General features: G+C 41.5%; 1 protein-coding gene across 4 annotated transcripts in view; it reads right to left on the bottom strand.

Moving 5' to 3' along the window:
• Positions 1-486: 486 nt before the first annotated feature.
• The window catches only part of galnt1 (UDP-N-acetyl-alpha-D-galactosamine:polypeptide N-acetylgalactosaminyltransferase 1), a 56,775-nt gene continuing 35,893 nt past the window's right edge, over positions 487-21,368 (bottom strand). For all 4 annotated transcript variants that reach the window (XM_082552063.1, XM_082552064.1, XM_082552065.1 and 1 more), the window contains 11 exons: positions 12,483-12,649; positions 11,762-11,889; positions 11,583-11,662; positions 11,053-11,223; positions 7,795-7,912; positions 7,281-7,461; positions 5,552-5,691; positions 5,355-5,453; positions 5,098-5,232; positions 2,675-2,812; positions 487-2,569 (listed from right to left, as the gene is read on the bottom strand). In XM_082552063.1, the coding sequence (XP_082408189.1) occupies positions 2,558-2,569; positions 2,675-2,812; positions 5,098-5,232; positions 5,355-5,453; positions 5,552-5,691; positions 7,281-7,461; positions 7,795-7,912; positions 11,053-11,223; positions 11,583-11,662; positions 11,762-11,889; positions 12,483-12,649 (1,369 nt within the window). In that variant the 3' untranslated portion in view covers positions 487-2,557. The remainder of the gene's footprint in view (positions 2,570-2,674; positions 2,813-5,097; positions 5,233-5,354; positions 5,454-5,551; positions 5,692-7,280; positions 7,462-7,794; positions 7,913-11,052; positions 11,224-11,582; positions 11,663-11,761; positions 11,890-12,482; positions 12,650-21,368) is intronic.

Below are 21,368 nucleotides of genomic sequence, written 5' to 3'. Positions count from 1 at the left end.
TAGTTTGGGGAACGTGAGGAATTTAAAAAGCAGCTGGCGCTTAAGATCCCACAAGTTATTACCTGCCTTTTCACACAAGTGAGTTATTTGTACGGTGCACATGGCGAGCAATGGAATATTCCAGTGATCAGGAAAAGCATCATAAGAATAAACTGCAATACACAATTCAAAGCAATTAAAAAAAGCCACTTTTTTATAAAGTAAAAAAGAAATATATTAAAGTAAATAAAAATGTGTTTTGGCAGGGGAGACCAACCGTAGACACAAATTTCAAGACACAGACAACGAACCTCCATTTTTGTATATGTAAGACATTACTGAGCATCTGCACACTTACTTTTTAATTAAGTGCTAGATGTTTTTAAACTCTCGGTTATAAATATCATTGTAAAAGTTCAGTATTGGTTGGGCTACGTAATTAAGGGTTAGGGTTTGTGGTGCGTCTGTGGAGACAGAAGGAGGCAGAAATCACCAGGCACCTCAAAGTTTTCTGTAAACGTTTTCACTTTTATTTTCTACATTTGGATCAGCTCAGTGTGGAAGCCTGGACATGTCAGTTCATTTCAAACCCACCCCTTAACCCGACTCCCGAATTTAGAACAATCGATACGCTCCCCCGTCTGTCCTACAATCAAAAAAACTCTCACGTCTTCACCACAGTCACTCGATCAGACATGAAAAAAAACCCCCCAAAAAAACAACCTGTTGATGGCCTCCACTCACTGCCATGTCCATGGCGAAGATGAACTGATGTCGTGTCCTTTGTGTAAACCCTTCCTCCATTGGAGGAAGCTGAAATGTTTAAAAATCCTTTTTTGAAATCACCTCTGGTGCCCTGACTCGCAGCGGCAGAAGCGATTAAAAAAAACAACAACAAAAAAACAAAGAATAAGAATAAAGAAGGCGTGATAGTGGAAATGAAAAAGACACGCTGTCTACCTCTGACTGAGATATGAATAGTGAAATGCTGCAGGTGCGCTTGCCAAGTGAGAGAAATGTAGTAATGGATTAAGATATGTCATCTGCTGTGCTCTCTGTAATCACACAGTTCAACCCTTTCCCTCCTTTTGGCTCTCTACAGCTTTTATTCTGTCCCTGATTAATTCTCATAGCGGTGCCACGTTCCTGCTGTAGATATGTCCGCAGGGGGAGTGCAGGGAACCCGGCTCTGTGTAAAAAATAACAGCGTTTTGCTCCTTTAGTACGGCGGAGGAAGCAGGGGTATGCTAATCTGCTGCCAGTCTACGCTACGGGTGCTTGCTCGTCCAATAGCGAGGAATCGGAGTGCCGTTTGTTCTAGTAAACAGGGATTAGTACTGAAGAAACACACGCTCACACCCACACAAATGCAAACATCCACACACTCCGCTGGAGGAAAGAAGCCCTTGGAGTGTTTTTGTTTTTCTTTAAGAGGTCATTGAGAAGACGATATGACAAAAATGGACTGAAGTATCAGGCTTAGGCAGCCTTTTTCCTATATGTATACAGCATGTGTGTCTGTCTGTGTGTTTATGTGTGGCAATGTAGTGCCTTACTGGGGAGATCCACGTGGTTGAACACTACAATAGGCAGTGAACATCAGTAACAGACTCATGTATCCTCTGAGTGTGTGTGTGTGTGTGTGTGTGTGTGTGTGTGTGTTAGCTCTATGTTAAATATCTTTAAAGACAACAGAGACGTACAGACAAACTAGGGTTACTGAAACAGTAGAAACAGACAAGCCATGTAAAAACTGGACATAGAAATCTTAAGATATCACAAACATCATAATTCTCTATCTCTAGATTTCTGCTGACGGCAGACGTCGGGTCCTCGTGATCGCTTTCTTGTTTTGTTTGTTTTTTTGTGTGTATGCGTCGTCCCTCTGCACGGAGGCGTCAGCCTGTAAGATGAAATGCTAAACTGTAACACCAGAGGGAGACACACACTGCTGCAAGACCATAGGACTGGCTCTGACGCACACGCGCGCGCACACACACACACACACACACACACACACACACACACACATCACAGCTTCTCACACATGCACACGTGCACAACCTTCTTCACAGGAGTACATTTTCAAAATCCATAAAAAATTAAATAAAACAAACATGAAAAAAGAAAGAAAATCAACAAGGAATTCAGTCCCCTTCTCAAAGCATACATTCATCTCAGTACACGCGCACACACACACACACACACACACACACACACACACACACACAAATAAGTGCACACACTCTCGTAAGAGGCAGTCAGTAAACGTTAAGTGATGAGTTGAGCGGTGGACTGCTTTGTCCGGGGGAAGCTGTGATGACTCCACCAGTTAGTTCCTCGTATTCGCGCATGTGAGCGAGTCAACTCTCCGCGGTTAAAATCTCTTTTTTCTTTAAAAAAACCCCCAAAACAAAATGAATGTAAAACAACAGCCATCGTCTCTCTCAGAGGGAGGCTTTTCTCTCTTCTCGCTTTAAGGAGGCTTGTACGCACTCCTCCCTCTGACGTCCGGCAGAGGTAGTACCGTCCAATCTGTCCTCCTTCCTTCCCAAATCCCAGTGTAGGGAAGTCTTTTTCATTCCTGGTGCTGGAAAAAAAAAAAAATCACATCCGTTCGCCTTTATTTCTTATTCTGGGCCGCTGTGTGTGTGAATGTGCGCATTTGGAAGTGTGAGGAGTGTGGTCAGAAGACCTCTGGTAGTGTGACATTGCGGAGCAGCCACTGTTGGGAGCGTGTGTGCGTGCAGTCTCTGACGCTGGGCACCTGGCTGTCCTCCTCGCTGGCCTTGTCCAGACACTGGTTACTGTTGACGTGGATCAGGGTCAGCTTCTGCACAGCACAAAAACACAAATCACTCTTTAGAAAGGTTCATTTAAAGGAACATGTAAATGTCTTTTTGGTTAAAACAGCACATGGACTTTGTTATACTTTGAATATCAAATTCTGCTGTGCGAGTCTATGAGGCTCAGTTTTAGCTCTCTGTGGTTGGGTTGGGTAACGAGTCAACGATGATATATCTCCAAACTGTGGCAAGAAATGATGCTAGGTTGAATTACGTGCACTGGGATTAGAAAAGATTCATTATTTATATTTTAATTTAAAATCCATTTTGATAGATTTGCTCACAGTTAACTGTAAACTGCTGCAAAGCAGCGTGTTTATGTGAATTTACCTGAACATTAATTTGCATTTTTAACAATGTGACTATTTGTTTGTTTATATTGCATTTTCTAGCTTTGGAAAAAGCTCATTCTGAAAGAATCAGAATGAGCTTTTATAACTTTCAGAGCATTTTCTATTGCGGCTCCTTGGTAATGGACTAAATTGTCTTTGCAATTTAAATAGGCTCTGTGAGACTACATGTTGTGAAGAGGCAGGACGCAGGCACAGGTGAACTTAGAGTGAGCTGGTATTGAATGCAAAAGGTAAACAAAAAGTGGAAAACTGGAAAACTAGGAACTAAAAATCAGTCTACACTGGGGAATACAGGCTAATGAGGGAAAGGAACAGGAACACAGAGCAAAACCAGGGATAAACAGACGATCAGACAACGACAAAGAGGAAGACTGCAACTATAAATACAGAGAAGGGTGATTGGGGCAGAGAGGAAACACGTGGGGAACACAACTGAAACTCACAGGGGGGAACTGAGACTGGGGGAAGTAAAACTGAACACTAAACAAACCTAACAAGAGGGGTGATGAAGACTTGACACAAAAGAGAAAATATACAAAACTAGAGACTAACTACACTAAGAACAGAACAATGGAAAAATTGCATGAATGTAAACTCAAACAAAACCAAGAAACATAAAACTACAAAGTCCATAAACCTCAAAACTCACTAGGTTTCAGACCCGGGACCCTCACAGGAAGCTACACTGCCCAATAATATACTGTCTATACCCTTTGGGCTTTGACCCAGTGTGACACATTGATCTCATTTGCTTTTTATTGTATGATGGTCATTTTTACTTGTGTCGTTTTGCACCCTTTAGTTCCATTTTACTGTCCATCCATCCTTGTTTATCGTGCTGGGTGGGCTGTGCCCTATCCCAGCTACCAAAGGGTGAGAGGCAGAGTACACCGTGGACAGGTCGACAGTGTGTCGCAGAGCACAGCAGAGCAGAGCTGTGCCCATTATATTTTATTGTCTTTCTATTTTATTTATTTCTAATATACATCACTGTGTCAGCCGTTGTTGTTTTAAAGTGCCTTAAAAATACAGTTGGAAGGGAATTTAACGTCCTAGGTTTTCCTGCTGTAAATGAACTATTTTCTGTGCCTGTCAAGACCTTTGTGAGAGCTCACAGTATTCAATTTAATTCAGTTTTATTTATATAGCACCAACTCCCAATAACAATAACCTCAGTGTGTTTATACTGTAAGCTATAAACCTACAGTATAATGGTACGACCCTACAGCATTCAGGAGAAAACCCCAACAGTCAGGGAGAAGGAAAGAGAGAGGCAGGACGAAGGACACACTATGGGAGAGAACCAGAGTTTAATAATTACTAATGATTAAATACAGCAGTGGTGAAGAAGACAAAGTGCATCATGGGAACCTCCCAGCATCCTAGGCCTGTTGCTGCATAATTAAGGAAGTCTTCAGGGTCACCTGACACCAACTTCCAGTTTTCACAAAAAGACAACATCTGATGACCTCCTCTGTACCCTTAATGTAGAGTTTCCAAACCTACAGAAATGCTCTGTCGACCATTAGAAATGTTTTTCCCACTGGTAGCCCAGGTAAGCTGTACAGGCAGAGATCACCCTCATTGGCTGTTGTTTTATTTTGGAAGCAGGCATAAATATGAAATCTGACAGAAACCCCTCAGTTCAGAAAAAAGAAATAAGAATTACCCCTAGTAGGCAAAACCTTGATTGTTCAAGGTTTTATACATGAACAGGAAGATTTTAAACTTTGAAGAGAAGCTAATATGGGAGAAATATGATCTTTAACTGTAGTGTTGTGGTTTAACTGAAGGCTTTTCAGGCTGCTTTTATAATAAGATGATAATAATGACTTCTAACAGTCCAGGTGATGAACATATTAACCAGCTTTTCAGAATCACTTTGAGAAAATGCTTTTTTTATTATGTCTTCCACTTACCAGAGGGTCGTACTCCCAGAGCTGGTTGCCTTTGAGGTGATGGCACTTGAGCATCATGACGGGTCCGTTTAGCTTGGACACGTCTAGACACAAGTCATCTGTCCTGATCTCCTTGTTGGCCGTATAGGAGAAAACCTGCACACATCACCCACAGACTTTCTCTCTTTTTGTGCCGAGAATAACTCTGATGTCAACAGTGATCAACATTTACACTTTAATTCATGTGTAGTTACAGCGTTTTGTTATTTCTCTGTTACCTGGTTGCCTCCCATCCCGTGACAGTTGAAAATGCCGACCTTCTCGTTCTCCTTGCGGGCCATGTTGTCCAGACACTGGTTAGTCTCCACATTACGGATCTGAGCCAAACACACAGGAAGCAGGTTCATTGCTTGAATATACACCCACACCGTTTGATCCATACAGATTCAAGTGTTGCTTGTGTGAGCGAGTGTACCTCTCCCAGGGAGTAATAATGCCGAGGGATCTGGGAGTCAGGGTAGATGTTCTCCAGGTACCAACTGAAGGGTTTACACTGAAGCTTTTGCCTCAGAGCAGTGCGAGACGTGATGTCACCGTAGTCTACTTTGGTCACACCTGGACACGCAGACACACACACACAAAAAGGTCAAACAAAACACTGCATGCTGCCATTCCCCCCGTGTGTATAAGCTTTATTTAAACTGTGTTAGGATTGAGCAGAAAAACCCCACATGCTGATCTGAAGCAGCCAAACGTTCAAAACTGCTAAATCGCTTTTTTTTTTTTTTTTTGGAAAAGAACATGAAATACTGTAAGTTGTAACACCTGGGCTGAAAATGACCCAACAATGACAACAACAGTGCCTGATGAAGAGCAATGGAGGTCAATCATCTTTTTCATATAATAACTGATAGTAACTACATCGAAAATGGAGCTAGCACACTGTGGAGGTCCAGTTTCTACTTATGTGTTTTATGCTTACAAATAAAAAAACAAAAACCCTGTAACGCTGAGATGCTACTCATATCATTTTGTTGAGTTATGATTGAATTGTGTTTAGAAACGGTGCGGCCCTTTGGCTTGAATTCAGTGAAGTCTGGCCCGTCTAGCAAGACAGTCCACTTCTTGTTTTTTCAGTACAGTACCTTTACATACTCAGTCAGCAGGACGGGACCATGGGAAATCATGCACTCAATTACTTCAATTATTAGCTTTGTCTTTTAACTTTGGGCCACTATTACAACTATAACTTTCCCTTATATCTGTGCTTTCATGTATCCATTCAGGTTAAAAGCTCATCAAATTTGGATTCAGGAGACAGACAGTCTCTCTGCTTTTAAGATTAGGCTTAAAACTTTCTTTTTTGATCAAGCTTATAGTTAGGGCTGGAGTGTTTCTTCTTAACTTTAATCACTTTTTTCCACTCTATTTCTTTATACACCACTCTGCATTTAATTCTTAGTTATTATTAATCTGTGTCTCTCTTCTGTCCTGTCTTCCTTGTCTAATTCCAACTCGTAACAGATGGCTGCCTCACCCTGAGCCTGGTTCTGCTGCAGGTTTCTTCCTGTTAAACAGAGTTTTCCTTTCCTACTATTGTCAAGTGCTTGCTCATAGGGGCCGTCTGATTGTTGGGGTTTTCTCTCTATTACTGTAGTGTTACAATATAAAGCGCCTTGAGGCCACTGTTGCTGTGATTTGGTGATATATAAATAAAACTCAATAAAACAGAACTGAATTATGATCTCATTGTTATGCCCGGGAACTGATCTAATTAGGGCTGATGCTTTCTTCCAGCTCTGTAAGACCTCTATTATACAACTGGTCAGGTTATTGAAACAAGCGTAAGAAAGACAGAAGAGCGCCCCCTGTCAACAAAAGTGAGAGAGGTATAAATGTGTTCCATGAGGTGCTTCGCATCTAAAAATATTCTTCATTTCAGTAGCTCTGCTTCTCTTTTGGTTGCTTTTCTGCTGCAAGCTTGTGTGTGTGTGTGTGTTCATGCAAGTTAACGCATGCTTTGTAGCGTGAAATTACTCCCCGCCTCCCCCCATCCTGCACTGTTGGGTCACCACTGCAATATCACGCAGTCAGCGGGTTAATGGATAGATCACACCTGTCACAGAGATTAACCTCCACACACGAGCACATACATGAACGCAAACACGCGCACACACAAACACACAAAATGTGGCAAAACTCACCAGGAGAGATGATGTAGAAGAAGTTTTTAAATTCGTCCATCCAAACTTCTGCCAGACGCCGGTTGTTTTTGTTGATGATCTGTCCCGTTCCTCCGGGAAACGTATAGGGCGTCGCCTTTCTGAAGACGTGACCCACGTGAGAGCACGTGACAATCTCTAGCGTCCCGCCACACTGCCAAATCTATGAGAAACAAGCCTTGTCAACACTAATTTAGAGAATAAATTGCAGAGTAGACACACTGTAAGTCCTGGGCGCTGAACGAGCTAAGACAGACCAGTGAACTCAGCTGGGAGATGGATGACGCAGACTGGTCCCGGCTGTGCTGTGCCAGTCTGAATAAATTTGACTCGACGCCAGCCGGGATGACGTCTGACGAAGTCTTAGTCAGGTCAACAATTTATTCAGTGAAGTCAATCTAGAGGTGTAACATCTGTGTGTGTTTTTGAACCCTAGCTGACACTTCTGAATGGAAGAATAGAGTCATGTCAGTTGTCAGTGGGTGTGTTCACTCACTCTGAAAGAGATTTCCAGGTTCTCTCCTCCCCAGATGTCCATGCCTGCGTCATATGTGCCAATCTCCTGGAAATAATCTCTGTCTATGGAGAACAAGCCGCCTGCCATGGTGGGAGTCCTGAACAGAGACATCAGAGAAAAGGTAAATTAGGAGAAAGGCAGGTTAGTGCCACTTAAATCACTGACGGCCGGCCTTTTAAAGGTCATCCAGTATGTACACATTCCATCAGGGTTTTATATTTCACTCCTCTCACTCCCTGTTATTTGCTGATTTCCTGTTTTTTCTCCTCTCTTCTCTGTTGCTGTGACAGTCATGTCAGAGTTAAACGGCCTCGAGACCTCTTTCCATTTTCCCTCCCGCTTACAGAACGGCTTCCTCCTCTTTAGAGCTTATTCTTCTCCACTGCCTGTTTTCGCTTTTGCTTAAAATCTCTTACAAGAACACAAACAGACAAACATATCCTGAACATGCACAGATTGATGGTGTATGACCAGCAATTGGCTAAGAGCGGGAAATAATAAGCAACCCAGAAATGGAAAAACAGTTCGTCAAACAGTTCGTAAAATGTGGCTTTATAACAAAAGACAATAACGACGAAGCCAACACAACAGATCTATGTATCCTTTCCTTTTTTCCTGAAGAGATATCAAAGCTTTCTAAATGCCCCAGCTTACAATAAATCACTTTTTTCTACGACACTCAAACACGTCGCAGTAAAACAAAGAAAACCCACTAATTTACAGCAAATCCTGGATTCTAATTAAAGTCATTTATCTAAACAGGGACCGGCCCTTACGTACATAAAAGCGTGGTTCATCATCTCAACATATCACAAGACTGAAATAAACAAACACTGCCACTGTATAAAGCATCAAAAGGCAGGTAATACTCAGCTTTGTGTTTGAAGCATACAATATCAAAATGACACATTTAGCAAGTTCAGAGAATTTCTTCAGATCTTTTCTGTTTGTTGTATTTTTTTAAAGTCCAACAGTGGCAAATACAACCTTCCCAAGTGAGTAGACTTCTGCACATTGCCGTAAATTACAAGGTAGATGAGCCCATAATAACTAGCTTAGCTGCTGATTTCCTCCTCTGCTGTCAACATATGCAGCTCCTCAGAGAGTGACAGCAAAAGACCTGCAGTTTGCATCGTCTAATGAAGAGAAATTCCCCCAGCAAATGCACGCGTGGAAGCTTGAAACCACATCAGCATTATTCGTTACAGTTTTTTTCATTCTGCAAACTCCATACGTGCAATAATGTGAAAGCGCTCTGTGGCAGAACAGGGTTTTTATGTAAATCGTGTCATTAGTGGAAATTAATTTTCTGCCCTGACACAACAACCCAGTTTTGTTTTTTAGGCCACTTAAAAGACACCCTGAGGAAAATTTTGTCAAGCAGAACTGAGAAAAACAACCGAAATCGGGGGCGCGGGGTGTTACATAAGCTACATTATGTGTGTGTGTGTGTGTGTGTGACCTTGAATATTGGCATCAAGCATGCTTAGAAACAAGAGCAGGAAAAAGAGATGATAGACAGGCAAAAATAAGCTCTTGATTTTAGTTCCAAGGTCTACAAACAACAAAAAAAGCCCCCCAAAACAAAAAACACAATCTTACATAAACATCTTGCATTGAACAGAAGTTGAAAGTTCACTCTATTCTTTCAGTATTCCTGCCTTGAGAACCTCTTATGATGAACTGCAGCAGCAAACTGAATGGTAACATATACACTGTTGTAGCAGCCATAGAATAAACAGGGATTGAAAAAGATAAAGAGTTCAGAATTTTTGTCTGCTATAGGAAGGCTTAGGCGCAGTGCCTAAGTGTTTCTGATTAAAGAATGTAAAGGCCTTTAGGCGACATATCACAATCAGTGAGTTTTATGCAGAACTGGGCAGCCAGGAGCTCACAGTGTGAGCAGAGGTCCTGGGTGGCTCCTTCTCTACGTAAAAGCAGGTGTCAGTGTTTAAAACATCTATGAACGGGATGAGGCTTATCTATCCTTTGAGTCATGATAAGAAAGATTAAAAAAAAAAAAAAAAAACACTTTGCTGTTTGCTTTCAACCGCTGTGCTGTTTCTGTGTCTTTGTGCCTGACAAAAGCGAGTGTGAAATACAGAAATAAACTAGTATCCTGAAACGGTAACCTGTGTTCATCAACTGCAACTTGGAAAAGATAACTGCTTCCTGTGTGTAAACGTGTCCATATGCAATTGCACAAAATAAACTTTTGGCTTTAATGCCGCAATATACTATCGTGAACTGCTGGAAGCAGTGATGAGAGCATAGGTAGACTGTGGTCATAGAGGGACGGACATGATCAGCAACAATACTCATGTAGGCTTTGGTTTTTGATGATTATTAGTTGGTACTAAAGGGAAAACAGTTTGCCAAGAAAACATCTGCCACACTATTACATCACCACCTGCAGCCTGAATGCTGATATAAGACAGGATAGATCCATGCTTTCATGTTGTTCAGACCAAATTCTGATCCTATCATCAACTGAATGTCATAGCAGAAAGTGAGACTCATTAGACCAGGCAACATTTTTCCAATCTTCCAATCTTGTTTTGGTGAACACAAGCAAACTGTAACCTCAGTTTCCTGTTCCTAGCTGACAGGAGTTGCACCCGGTGTTGTCTTCTGCTGATGCAGCTCATCTGCTTCATTCAGAGATGCTCTTCTGCATATCTTCCAAAATACCTTAGTCATTTGAGTTACTGTTGCCTTCCTATCAGCTCAAAGCAGTCTGTCTATTTTCCTCTGACCTCTGGCAACAACAAGGCACTTTCCCCAGATAATTTAAACTCACCGTTTTCTCCTTTTTGCTCTATATTGTGTAAACCAGATGGTGGTTTAGCAGATACTCCTTCAAAGTCACTTAAATCACCCTTTCTCCCTATTCTGATGGGGTGTACCAAATTTAGTGGCTTTTGAGTGTCGGACTCATTTTCAGGTTGAAAGATGGAGCAAACTGTTTCAAAGGATGGAGGGTTGCAGTAGGAGGACTGTGGTATCAGCTGTGACTGTATGGCAAAAGTAATAGTTTACATGGATCAAAGGGTAAGATTTAAGGGCCTCTCTGCAGAATTTAGTTAGGTCAGGACTAGCCCAGGGTCATAGATGTCCTTTGGTAAAATGAAAAGACTTAACTTGAAGCATAGAAACTGCTGTCAGTCTGTTTTATAAGTATGAAAAGGATAATAGCAATGAAATTTAAAGACTCATCTTGCTGTGTGTACCACCCACCTGACAGGCAGCGTGCGGTCTCCTTTGCGTCGGTCCATCTCCCTTTGAGGCACAGGGTACCAGCGGAAGTTGAGCTTCCAGTTGAATCCTCCGTATGTCATGTCAGAGCCTGCCATGTACTCAAAGGTATCATCGCTGATAACGTCGATAATGGGGCACACCACTGTTTTCCTACAGTAAACAGAAAGACATCAGCACACAAACACAGTACATCAACCTGCTGTTCATAACCCTGGGTGGACATCAACCAAGGCTAAAAGCTCATCTGCAAGATGTGTCACCTCCAGAACCAACTTCTCACCAGCTGTCACTCATCTCTCATTACACCTTTGTAAACCCTGTGCGTTTTCTCCATGTGCTGGTGTGAGTGTGTGTGTATACCTGCTTACGGGTAGCAGTAAACAGAGAATGAGTAATTAAGCGTAAGATAAACAAAAGGGCAAGCCCCCTGCAGGCTCAACAATACTTTATTGATTTTCTTTTCCAGGCTTGCCAATGGTCTGCGTATCTTTCGTGTTTGTGTGCCTTACCTGTCTTGTTTGATGCGGGCAAGCAGAGGCTCCAGCCATCCTGTTGTGCATTCACAGTGAGCATCCAGAAAGGTTATGACCTGAGAACATGGAGGGAAAACATAAGACAAATCTACAGTGCAAACACAATATGGAGAGCAGTTGCTGTGGATGTCTCGTATGTGGACATGCGCACACACCTGGCCAGTGGAGATAGACGCTCCCTTGAGGCGTGCGCGGATGAGCCCGGACCGCTGCTCCATCCTCACGACTCTGACGGGGACTTCCAATTTTCTCACATACCTCTCCAACTGCTGTTTGAGGAAATCTAATAAATGCATATATAAACAGATAAGAATGCAAAACAGGCGCCTACAAAACAAAAGCTGGATTACAAGCTGTTCCTCCAACCCACTCCATTTGTAGCAGCAGGGATCAGAGATAACTGTGCGCTTGCGTGCTTTCTTTCACATATGTGGCCTTCTCATACGATACCTCTTGTACCTGCTAGGAGCTTCTCCATCAGCTTGAACACAAGTGCAAACATAAACACACAATCCGTGACCTGCACCATCTAACCTGAGGTCTCGTAAGGTTGCTTCTGCTGGTGGTAGTTGGTTGGGGTGGGGGATTGAGGGTAATAACAGAGTGTAATCCCTGCGTCTGGCAAATTAAAGACCTAATCTCCCCCAAACAGGGATTAACAGTATTGCACAGGGTGGAGTGGCACACACAGCCCTCATACATGCACTGACTCTCTCTTGGGCACCAGCACAGGCACATACACACATGTGCAAAAACATCTACCTACGCAGAATCCAGCAAAAATCATAGCTCTAAAAAATAGGCTAAGCCTCAAACTAGAGAGAGACTGAAGGAATTATCTGCAGTGAGTGTTACTGTGCGTGTGTGTGAGTTTACCTCTCTCGCTGGCATCATCCACCAGAACAATCTCCTCCAGCAGTGTGTGTGGAGAGCGGTCAATCACGGAGTGGACGGTTCGCAGCAGCGTGGTCCACGCCTCGTTGTGAAATACGATCACAATGCTGGTGCGAGGAAGATTATCGGGGTATAACTTGTTCTTGCACCTAAAGCGAGTAATCAAAAACATAGAAAAAATAATCAAAAGGGTCAACTCCATGCTGCAAGAATACAAGAATATTTACAAGCATATTTCTACATATATAAATCTTTGGTTGCAAGTTTGGTCTGCTACCCATATGAATTAAAGCAGAAAGAAAAACTTAGAAGGCCCAGAGACATGCTATTAACTAACTGCATCTCTCAAAGAGATGCCACAACAGAACTGGTCCAGAAGACATACAGTAGAACTGACATGATATTAAAGCCAGAATCTTGTACACAGAATATATGATATCAACCTGAAGCTTTCATCTACTTCTGGAACAACAGATATGATTCAAAAAGAAACTCCTTCAATTTTTTTTAGATGTAGACTCTTGGTCTGAAAAGTGAAGTCAGAAATGCAGAAGTTAAATAAACCTAATGGACAAAAAGAAGTCTATTAGAGAATAGAAAATAGATTGTCTCACGTTGTTTAATACTTCATTAAACATGTTCCTCATGAGTTAATGGTCTAAGCCAAATGTTTAAAGTGACGGTCAAACAAGCATGATGTTATTTTATATTTGTCTGGCCCATTTAGGGATCTACGCTGCTACTGTTACCTAAGGCCACAGGCAGTGGGTAGTGACTGAGAGAATGAGACTCCCGACAGAAGAGGCAGAAACGAGCTCAAATGGTGTCTGGTGTCTGTTCGGGAGGTGCTCAGAGTAGAACGCTCAACCCAAAACAGAAGTAAGAAAAACTAATGAACGATGTCAGAGTAGCTTGGTACATCATTTATTTACAGTATTCTAAAAGACTTTGGGCCAAAAAGTTTGGAACTGGTTAGAAAAAGGTTGATACAATGTATAACAATTTGTATCTATAAAACAGACGGCATTATTTCAGAGATTGAATTATATTTTAAATTAGTTATTAATCTACAGTCTGCTTATTTTAATTAGTTCTAAATTTCAAAAAGCTTCAATGTCACCAAATGCTTTGTGTGTAGAATGATACAAAGTTGCTTAGCACAAGGCAAGCTCATTCAAGGGGGCATAACTGCACAGCACAAATGATGAAACAGCTGAACATACAACATGAAGCAGAAACAACAAAAAATACAAAGGAGCAAAAAGAAAAGGTGTGCGAGATGCATCAAAAACTAAAAGCAGACAAGGCTTCAAAAAAGGCAACAATACAGGCAGTAAGTGAAAACGCAGACTTGATTTTAAACAGACAAACATGAACTTGCAGAGACCGAACAAAGAAAGGAAAAAGAAAAATCCTAGGAGACACATAACAATCCGGGCTCTGTGCGACTGTGAGAGCTGCAGCTACATCGACTTTATATAAGAGTTAAAAAAAAAAATCAACTAAACCACATTAGACAGTCCTAAAATCACTCAGATCATTATTTTGCTTCTTGTGAAAAATCATCGTAATCAACTTCAAAGAAAACTGAGAGTGAATAATAAACGAGTATCCGAGCGTAAATCCCCAGATTTAGACCGAGAAAGACAGAATTAGTGGGTCAGCATGATCACGCTTGATTAGTGATATTAATTAGAGTGCGAGTCATTTTCGTTGCAGTGTTGAGTGCACACATCAAACTCTCTTACTGAGAGACAGTGAAGGATGCAGTTGTCTAACACAGGACAACAGGCACAAGACGACAAATATTAGCACAGTGAAGACAGTCACATCTTTTTAAATATCTCTCCACAGTATTTCCAGAGAAACACTTCATTTTAAATGGTCAAATTGTCAGGTATACACTCCTTAGGCGAGGTGTCAAGCTTATTTCTGTTCATGGCTGGGCCTCACACATACGCAGTTTGATCTTTGATCTCAGTAAAAACATTGCATAATACCCAATTATATATAAAAAAAAAAAAACACCCCCAGATTTGCCCCTTTCTTTTAGTGCAAAAAAGTCCAAACATATTTTGAAAAGGCTCACACTTAATGAACCATCCAGCTATAAAACAGATGATTCACGTTCAGTCAGTCCACTGTCATTACAAAGAAACGCTCCTGTCGTAAATCAAAATAATGTGTGGGCACGGCTCCTTGGCTGAAGCATCCCGCTTCAGTGCGGCATGGCAGGCCATAGGTAATGTCTTTGTCAGGCTGTAAAACTGATGATGATTCAGACCTCTGGCTCCAATTAAATTAACAGTTCAGACAATCTCCCTCAAGACTTGATCCATTTCTAATGATTTATGACAAAATACTTCCTGGTGCAAAACAATAAAAAGTTATTCTCTTCTTATCCGCAATTTCCAGTTCGCAAAGCAATCCAGTCCCCTGGATTGGACCTTTTGTCGGCTGAGTTCTGGCCTGTATGTCTGACGCTTTAGGATTTAGGCACTAAGTTTGCACCGTTTAAATAAATCTGACAATTTCAAGGTTGATTTCAGTTCAGTATGAAAATCAGCCTTCCGATGTCTTCTTGTCAGCCTTCTTGCTTGATGTAGCTACTCCAACACGGTCTCTTCACTGTAGCTGCCTTTATTTGCTCATAACGTTTTATTGCACTAGCTGTAAAGCAGCACAGATACCCGCTCCTACAAATAAACGTTTAAAATGAATTTCCAGAAATTCTTCCACTATGTTTTAGGTTGCCTTGAGTTTATAAAAACCATCAAAATCAGTTTAGGGGTCACATTAAAACTCCTTACTGCTGGCCTTGACTGCTTTACTTCAGTGTTACACAGACTACAGTAAATGCTGCATAGAGGACTACCTATTCATACTACATACAATATTCTTTTTTTAAGTAATTTCTTTACAGGTTTATGTTTACCAAAATTAAGCAACATGTTCCACGAAAATCCCTGTGAATAACATATATTAAGTATGGGTTTGTGGGTCACCTGGTTAGAGTTAGAGCAGACCGAATCATCTGTACACACATCTGTAGGTCAAGCAAAAATCGTAGCCTGCCATGACACCTGCATGCAAGCCCGATATAAAACTGTCTCACACTCTAAGTGTTTTCTAAGTGTTGGAGGACGAAACTGAAAGCAGCCCGACATCCTTCCTCTAACAAATTCAGCTCTTACAAGAGCCAAATGGAATAGGATCTGATTTCCTCCATCTTTATAACTCCCCCTCCTGCTTGTGATCATCCTGAGCGCTGGAATGCTTCCTCGCTCTCTCTGCGGTTGATTCTGACTCAAGGAATGCAAGAGCGACAGAGGAGAGGAGGTCAAGAGTGTATTCTCTCCTGCAGCTGCCCGTGGAGCACGTTAAAAACACGAAGTAATTCTCAGTGTTTGGGGTGTGCATGTTCGTATGCTCGAAAATAGGGAGGTCGATGAGCACACAAGATGATTCACTGTAAAAAACAGAGACAGCCTTTGAGTCTTTTAATGTTTTTCTAAGGCGGCTCATTATTTCTCGCTCACATGAAAAAAACATGAGTTAAGGCATGATCTTTGGTGTGTAGCAGAGGAAAAAGAAGACCGTGTGTCTATACACAGCCAGTTGCAAACATGTTTATTTGTATTAGCATTTTTTTTTTTAAAGAGCAATTGTAGGGAGCCCTGTGCACTCGAACAGTCAGGGTGGCGGAGCAACATTTGGCAACGGCAAAGCAAGCTAATGAGTTACAGGCTGCGTCTTCAAGCAGGGAATTGTGGGGATATTTAAACATGGGCGTGCGCGCTGGCTTTAATTAAACAGCATTATTGTTGCAACATTACACACACACACACACACCAATAAAAGTCTGCATTCTCAAAAAACAACAAAAACAACAATGTAGTCATCACCAAAAAAAAAATCTTTTCTGAAAGGTGTGGTCATGAAAAGTATTTTCACATACTGTAAATCCACCCAGACACATATAGAATTACACACACACAGGCGTGACCGTAACGTCAGAAAGTAGCGATCTTCGGCCGGGGCGTGTGGATGTCATAAGGCCTGCTGCACAAAAAAGATCCAGATCATTTCCTTGGCCGACTACATGGTGCCCTTTAGAGTGACCTGACAAAATATAAAGCTCATCAAATTAAATCTCTTGCACAAGTTTGTTAAAGTCCAAGACAAGAAAATGGTCATAATTCTGCCAAGACTGCATGTTACATTGAAAATGCCTGACTTCCTGTTGGGCCTAAGGTATGGCTCAAAGCTCCAGGCTTTTTGTCTATCTTAAGACAAAACAACATAAATGCAGATTAAATATGGTGCTGGGGTGGCTTCACTGAAATATTGTAGGTGGCACAAAACAGCCATTTTGCCACACTGACGTGTAAAAGCCATTAAATATAAACTGCACGAAAGGTGATTCATGGAGAATTTCCATGGCCCTAGGGTGGACTGCCATAATCTTCACACTAAAGCATAATCAAGGCTTTAAGCGCCTTGATGTAACTATTGTGATTTGGTGCTATGGAAATAAAGCTGAGCTGAACTGAAGACTTGAAGTTTACTCGCAGAACCTTTCAGGTGAATATGGTGAACCTGTGAGGAGTTCATCAAAGTAAAATTGACATTTCCTGTTCCCACTAGCTGGTGCTCAAAATATCATTGACTATTGGGATATAGATGTCTGAATCTTATTAAGTGTCAAGTTTGGAACAGACTGAACAAAAGCTATTTCAGTTATACTATTTTGGCTCCTCGTGGCAGCACATCAAAGTCTGGAATGCCACCAGCGGATCCACCATTTAATAAAAACTCACAGCCCTCATAATAACGTCACATCAACTCTTTGAGGGTTATCTGGTCAACATTTAATGCGCTGATCCTGCCTCGATCAGAGTGTAAAACATGTTAAATACTGTCATATATGAACTCTTATAAATCACGTCAAGCTTGGGGCTAGTTGGACAATTTATGTGTGAATTACACATTAAAATTTAATGCTGAATGACTAAAACTCACCACTGCATCACGGACACGGCAATCAAAAGAAAGTCAAAAGCTTCACAATTTAGCATGACCAAAGTCTTTAGTTCAAGACTGATCAAATATGAAGATGATTACATTAAACTATGAGGAGTTTATTAAAGTAAAATCCCCAGATTCATTTGACAGAAACATAATAATGCAACAAATTAATTACAATATGGCCTTCGCACTGTTAGTGCTCGGGCCTTAAAAAACCATAAGTGAGTTTTTCCCCCCTTTAAAGTATCAGCTAATGACAACCTCATTTGTGATGAATTCAGCCAGTTTCCCTAAACTTGCTGATCCACACACAAATACGCAGTGAAATAGACACAAATGCATGCACTCCTACACACACGCAGCCACACGTTCCCTTGCACGATATTGACTCCGTCTTATCTACTAATTGGAAAAGCAGATAGACGGGGGGAAGGCTGAGTGAAAACACACCTAGTAATCAACTCTCGCTCAAAGACTAAAACCCATTTCACGGATCAAGGTCCTCTTACTCTCCTGCCTGTCTACTGTGCATGTGCCCCTTCCTGTCACTGTTGCGCCTCTCAGTCAGTCTTCCTCTCCATCGCTCCAAAAACCTTCATTTCTGATGCATGTTCCTCTACTGAAGCAAAAAAAAAAAAAAAAGACGGGGGGTGGGGCGGGGGGCTGCTTTCCACCTCCCTGAGCTAACCTTTACATATCTTTTCAGCTGTTGGCTGGATGCACATCGTCTGCCTGTCTGAAGACTGAACAACCTTCAACCTAAAACCGCTTGCACTCACACACAGACACAGTCAACATTGAAATTCTGCTCACATGATATATGAATTACACACATAACTTATATTATAAAAGTGTTGTTGAAAAAAACATTACATCACTAAAATGATGCTTTAGCTGTTGTGACAGGGTTTAGGATTTATTTATGGGCAGCAATTGTGTAAATATGACTGCCCACAGTCACCACATGTTCATTCATGACTTTACAGAAACCTTGCAGAATAAAGGTGCTCAGAATGGTGCTTTCATTCACTGATTGCAATATTAAGACACAATTACTGTTAGGTTGGCTATGTCAAGCAGTTTTACAACACATATAATAAACACAAGCACGGCTCTGCTTTACTTCTTTGTGACCGTGAGCAATCAGACAAAAATCCCTGTGTGATGTGCTAATGAAAACTGTTCTGGTAGCACTTTACCATCAGCTGGATTTAACAGCAGCCTTGAATGAATGAATCGCTCTAAAACCACATGCAGTCCCAAAAAGAACATTTTCACAGGTATTCACACGCAATCCTGTGAAGAACTAGGTACACCCTCACTGCTTCCATAGGAATTAAGAGTGTAAATAGCAGATGGGTGCACTTGATTAACTGATCATCAGCAAGTGTGAGTGTGAGCAACTCGAGTTGTTGATCTGGAGCATTCAGGTGTGTACAATGTTCCCAGGACTGGATACCCAGCCAATTCACCCCAAGGTCAAACTGTGCCAGTGCTCAGAGAAACTGGCAAAAACCCAAGAGTTTCATCTCAGACTCTCCAGGCCTCAGTTAGCATACTGAATGTTAAAGTTCATGACAGCACAATTACTAAAAGACTAAATAAGTATGGCTTATTTAGTTCCCAGGAGAAAGCTGCTTCTCTTTAAAGGGAACATTGCAGCATGGCTTACCGTAATTGTCGGGCTATAAGCCGCTACTTTTTGCACAAGCTTTGAACCCTGCGGCTTTTAGTCAGGTGCGGCTTTTCTGTGGATTGTCCATGATTTTTGTCATATCGTAAGACGATTTGTTTTGTTTGTTCCGCTGTTGTACGGCACTACGTTGCCTGGCGGAAGGGCATGTGATCAGACACACAGTATCGGGGTTCAAGAGTGGTATGTTGGTCACATGTCCATCTGCCAGGCAACATAGTGCTGTACAAGTAGCGTGAAAAACAAACTTCAAAGTAGCGCTATGCGTTCAGCGGGAGTCGTGGATGACGAGCGGCGATAAACTTGCGAAAAGCAAGTTATGCTCAACACCACCGGTGGATTCTGACAGCGTGGAAAAGTGTGAAAACATCCATGATCACCAACGGATTTCGAAGGGCTGGACTGCTGCATGATGAAGAGGAGGACACCGCCACGGCCCTTCTGAGGGTGTTCGACTCTGACACTGACAACGAGGATTTCTTTTGTTTTGAAAGTGACAACGAAGGAGAGAAGCGGAGAGTGGATGACGTAGGCATCCTGAGCCTGTTCGTATCCGACACTGGAGAAGAGGACTTTGGTGGTTTTAGTGCGCAGGAAGATGGTGGTGAATGACTGACTTTTCTTCTTGTTAAAGCCGTGTCGCTGCACCTGAGCCTAAAAGGTAGTCTGAATCTATTTTTCTGGTGTGCTGTAGGTTATTGTTATGTACTACATTTGTTACTCATTTATGAAGCACAGTACATGTTTCCTACTTGTAATTACCGCTACTTGTACATATACCTAAAAAGTTATGCAAATATGTACCCATAACTTGTTTTTCAAAATATTAAAAAAAAGGGGTGTGTCTCCAAACAGCCATCTCTTTCCTGACAATTCCCTTTGTGCATATTCTCTTACATATGATAAGTCAACATTGAAACACCTGCGGCTTTTAGTCAGGTGCGGCTAATGTATGTACAAAACAGGATTTTCCCCTGATTTTAGCTTGTGTGGCTAATATTCAGGTGCGCTTTGTAGTCCGGGAAATATGGTAATTTTGCAAAGTTGCATCTGAGAGAAAAAAACCCACACAATTGTTTTGGAACAATATCTTTTCAACAGGCAAACCAAATGAGGAGATGTTTGACCATAATGGTCACGTTATGTTGTTGAAAACCAAACAGAGCACATCAGCAACTATCAGCACAGCTGGGCTTGTTTTGCTTTAACCGACCTGGGCACCTTGCAGTCACTGAGTAACCTAGAGTTAAATGTGAGGACATCTGTGTGATAGATAAAACTTGTCCCAAATTGGGTCAGGCTAAAGGACAATGATCCAAAAACAGCAACAAATCTACAATAGAGCAGCATTAAAAAAAGGATCATGGTGCTGAAATGATCAAGTCAGAGTCCAGACCTCAACCTGACTGAAATGCAGTGGTGGGGCCTTAAGACAGCTGTGAAAAAACCCTCACAAACATCAATGAACTGAAGCAACATTGTGGGCAATAATTCTTAAACACTGATGTGAGAAACCTATACAGTCATAGAAAAACTGATTACTTCCAGTTACTACAACTAAAGGTGGTCCTATAAGCCATTTAATCACAGAGCCGTGTGTAAACTTTCCTTTTCACATGACTGTATCTACTGTCATGAAATCCTGCACACTGATTCTCACCAGAGCTCAACTGGCAGTTTTGAAACCAACACAAATGGTGCTCAGCAGAGTTTGTTTTAACACAGTGTGAAAGCTCTCCAAAAACATTTGTCTTTTAAATGTTTTTTTTCCATGAAAACCATTTTCAAATGATTTGCAAAAAGGAAAAACAGAAGCTGGTTGAAACTGGAAAGAAAATAATAATATGAATTGTGGGAAGCTTTGTGAACACCACAAAAAAACCCAAACAAAACCCAAACATCATACATCTTTGGAAAACATTCTGCTGTCTGTGCGATGTTTAGGTGGCACTGGATAGATTTGACATGTACAATTTCCTGTTATTAATATTAACATATAATGATTTATGTTTATACTTACTACACAACATAACACAAAGAGGATATTTAGGCCCTGCTTCATACAATATGAATACCGAATTAGGAACTCCTGACTGTTTTTCAGGAAGTTCAAATTCCCTTGAGATCTTTGAGGGCACCACACCCTC

This window comes from Aulonocara stuartgranti, assembly GCF_965226115.1.
Source record: "Aulonocara stuartgranti genome assembly, chromosome: 11".
Classification (NCBI taxonomy): Eukaryota; Metazoa; Chordata; class Actinopteri; order Cichliformes; family Cichlidae; genus Aulonocara; species Aulonocara stuartgranti.
The sequence above is the reverse complement of the archived record's forward strand: the minus strand, read 5'-3'. Positions and strand labels throughout refer to the sequence as shown.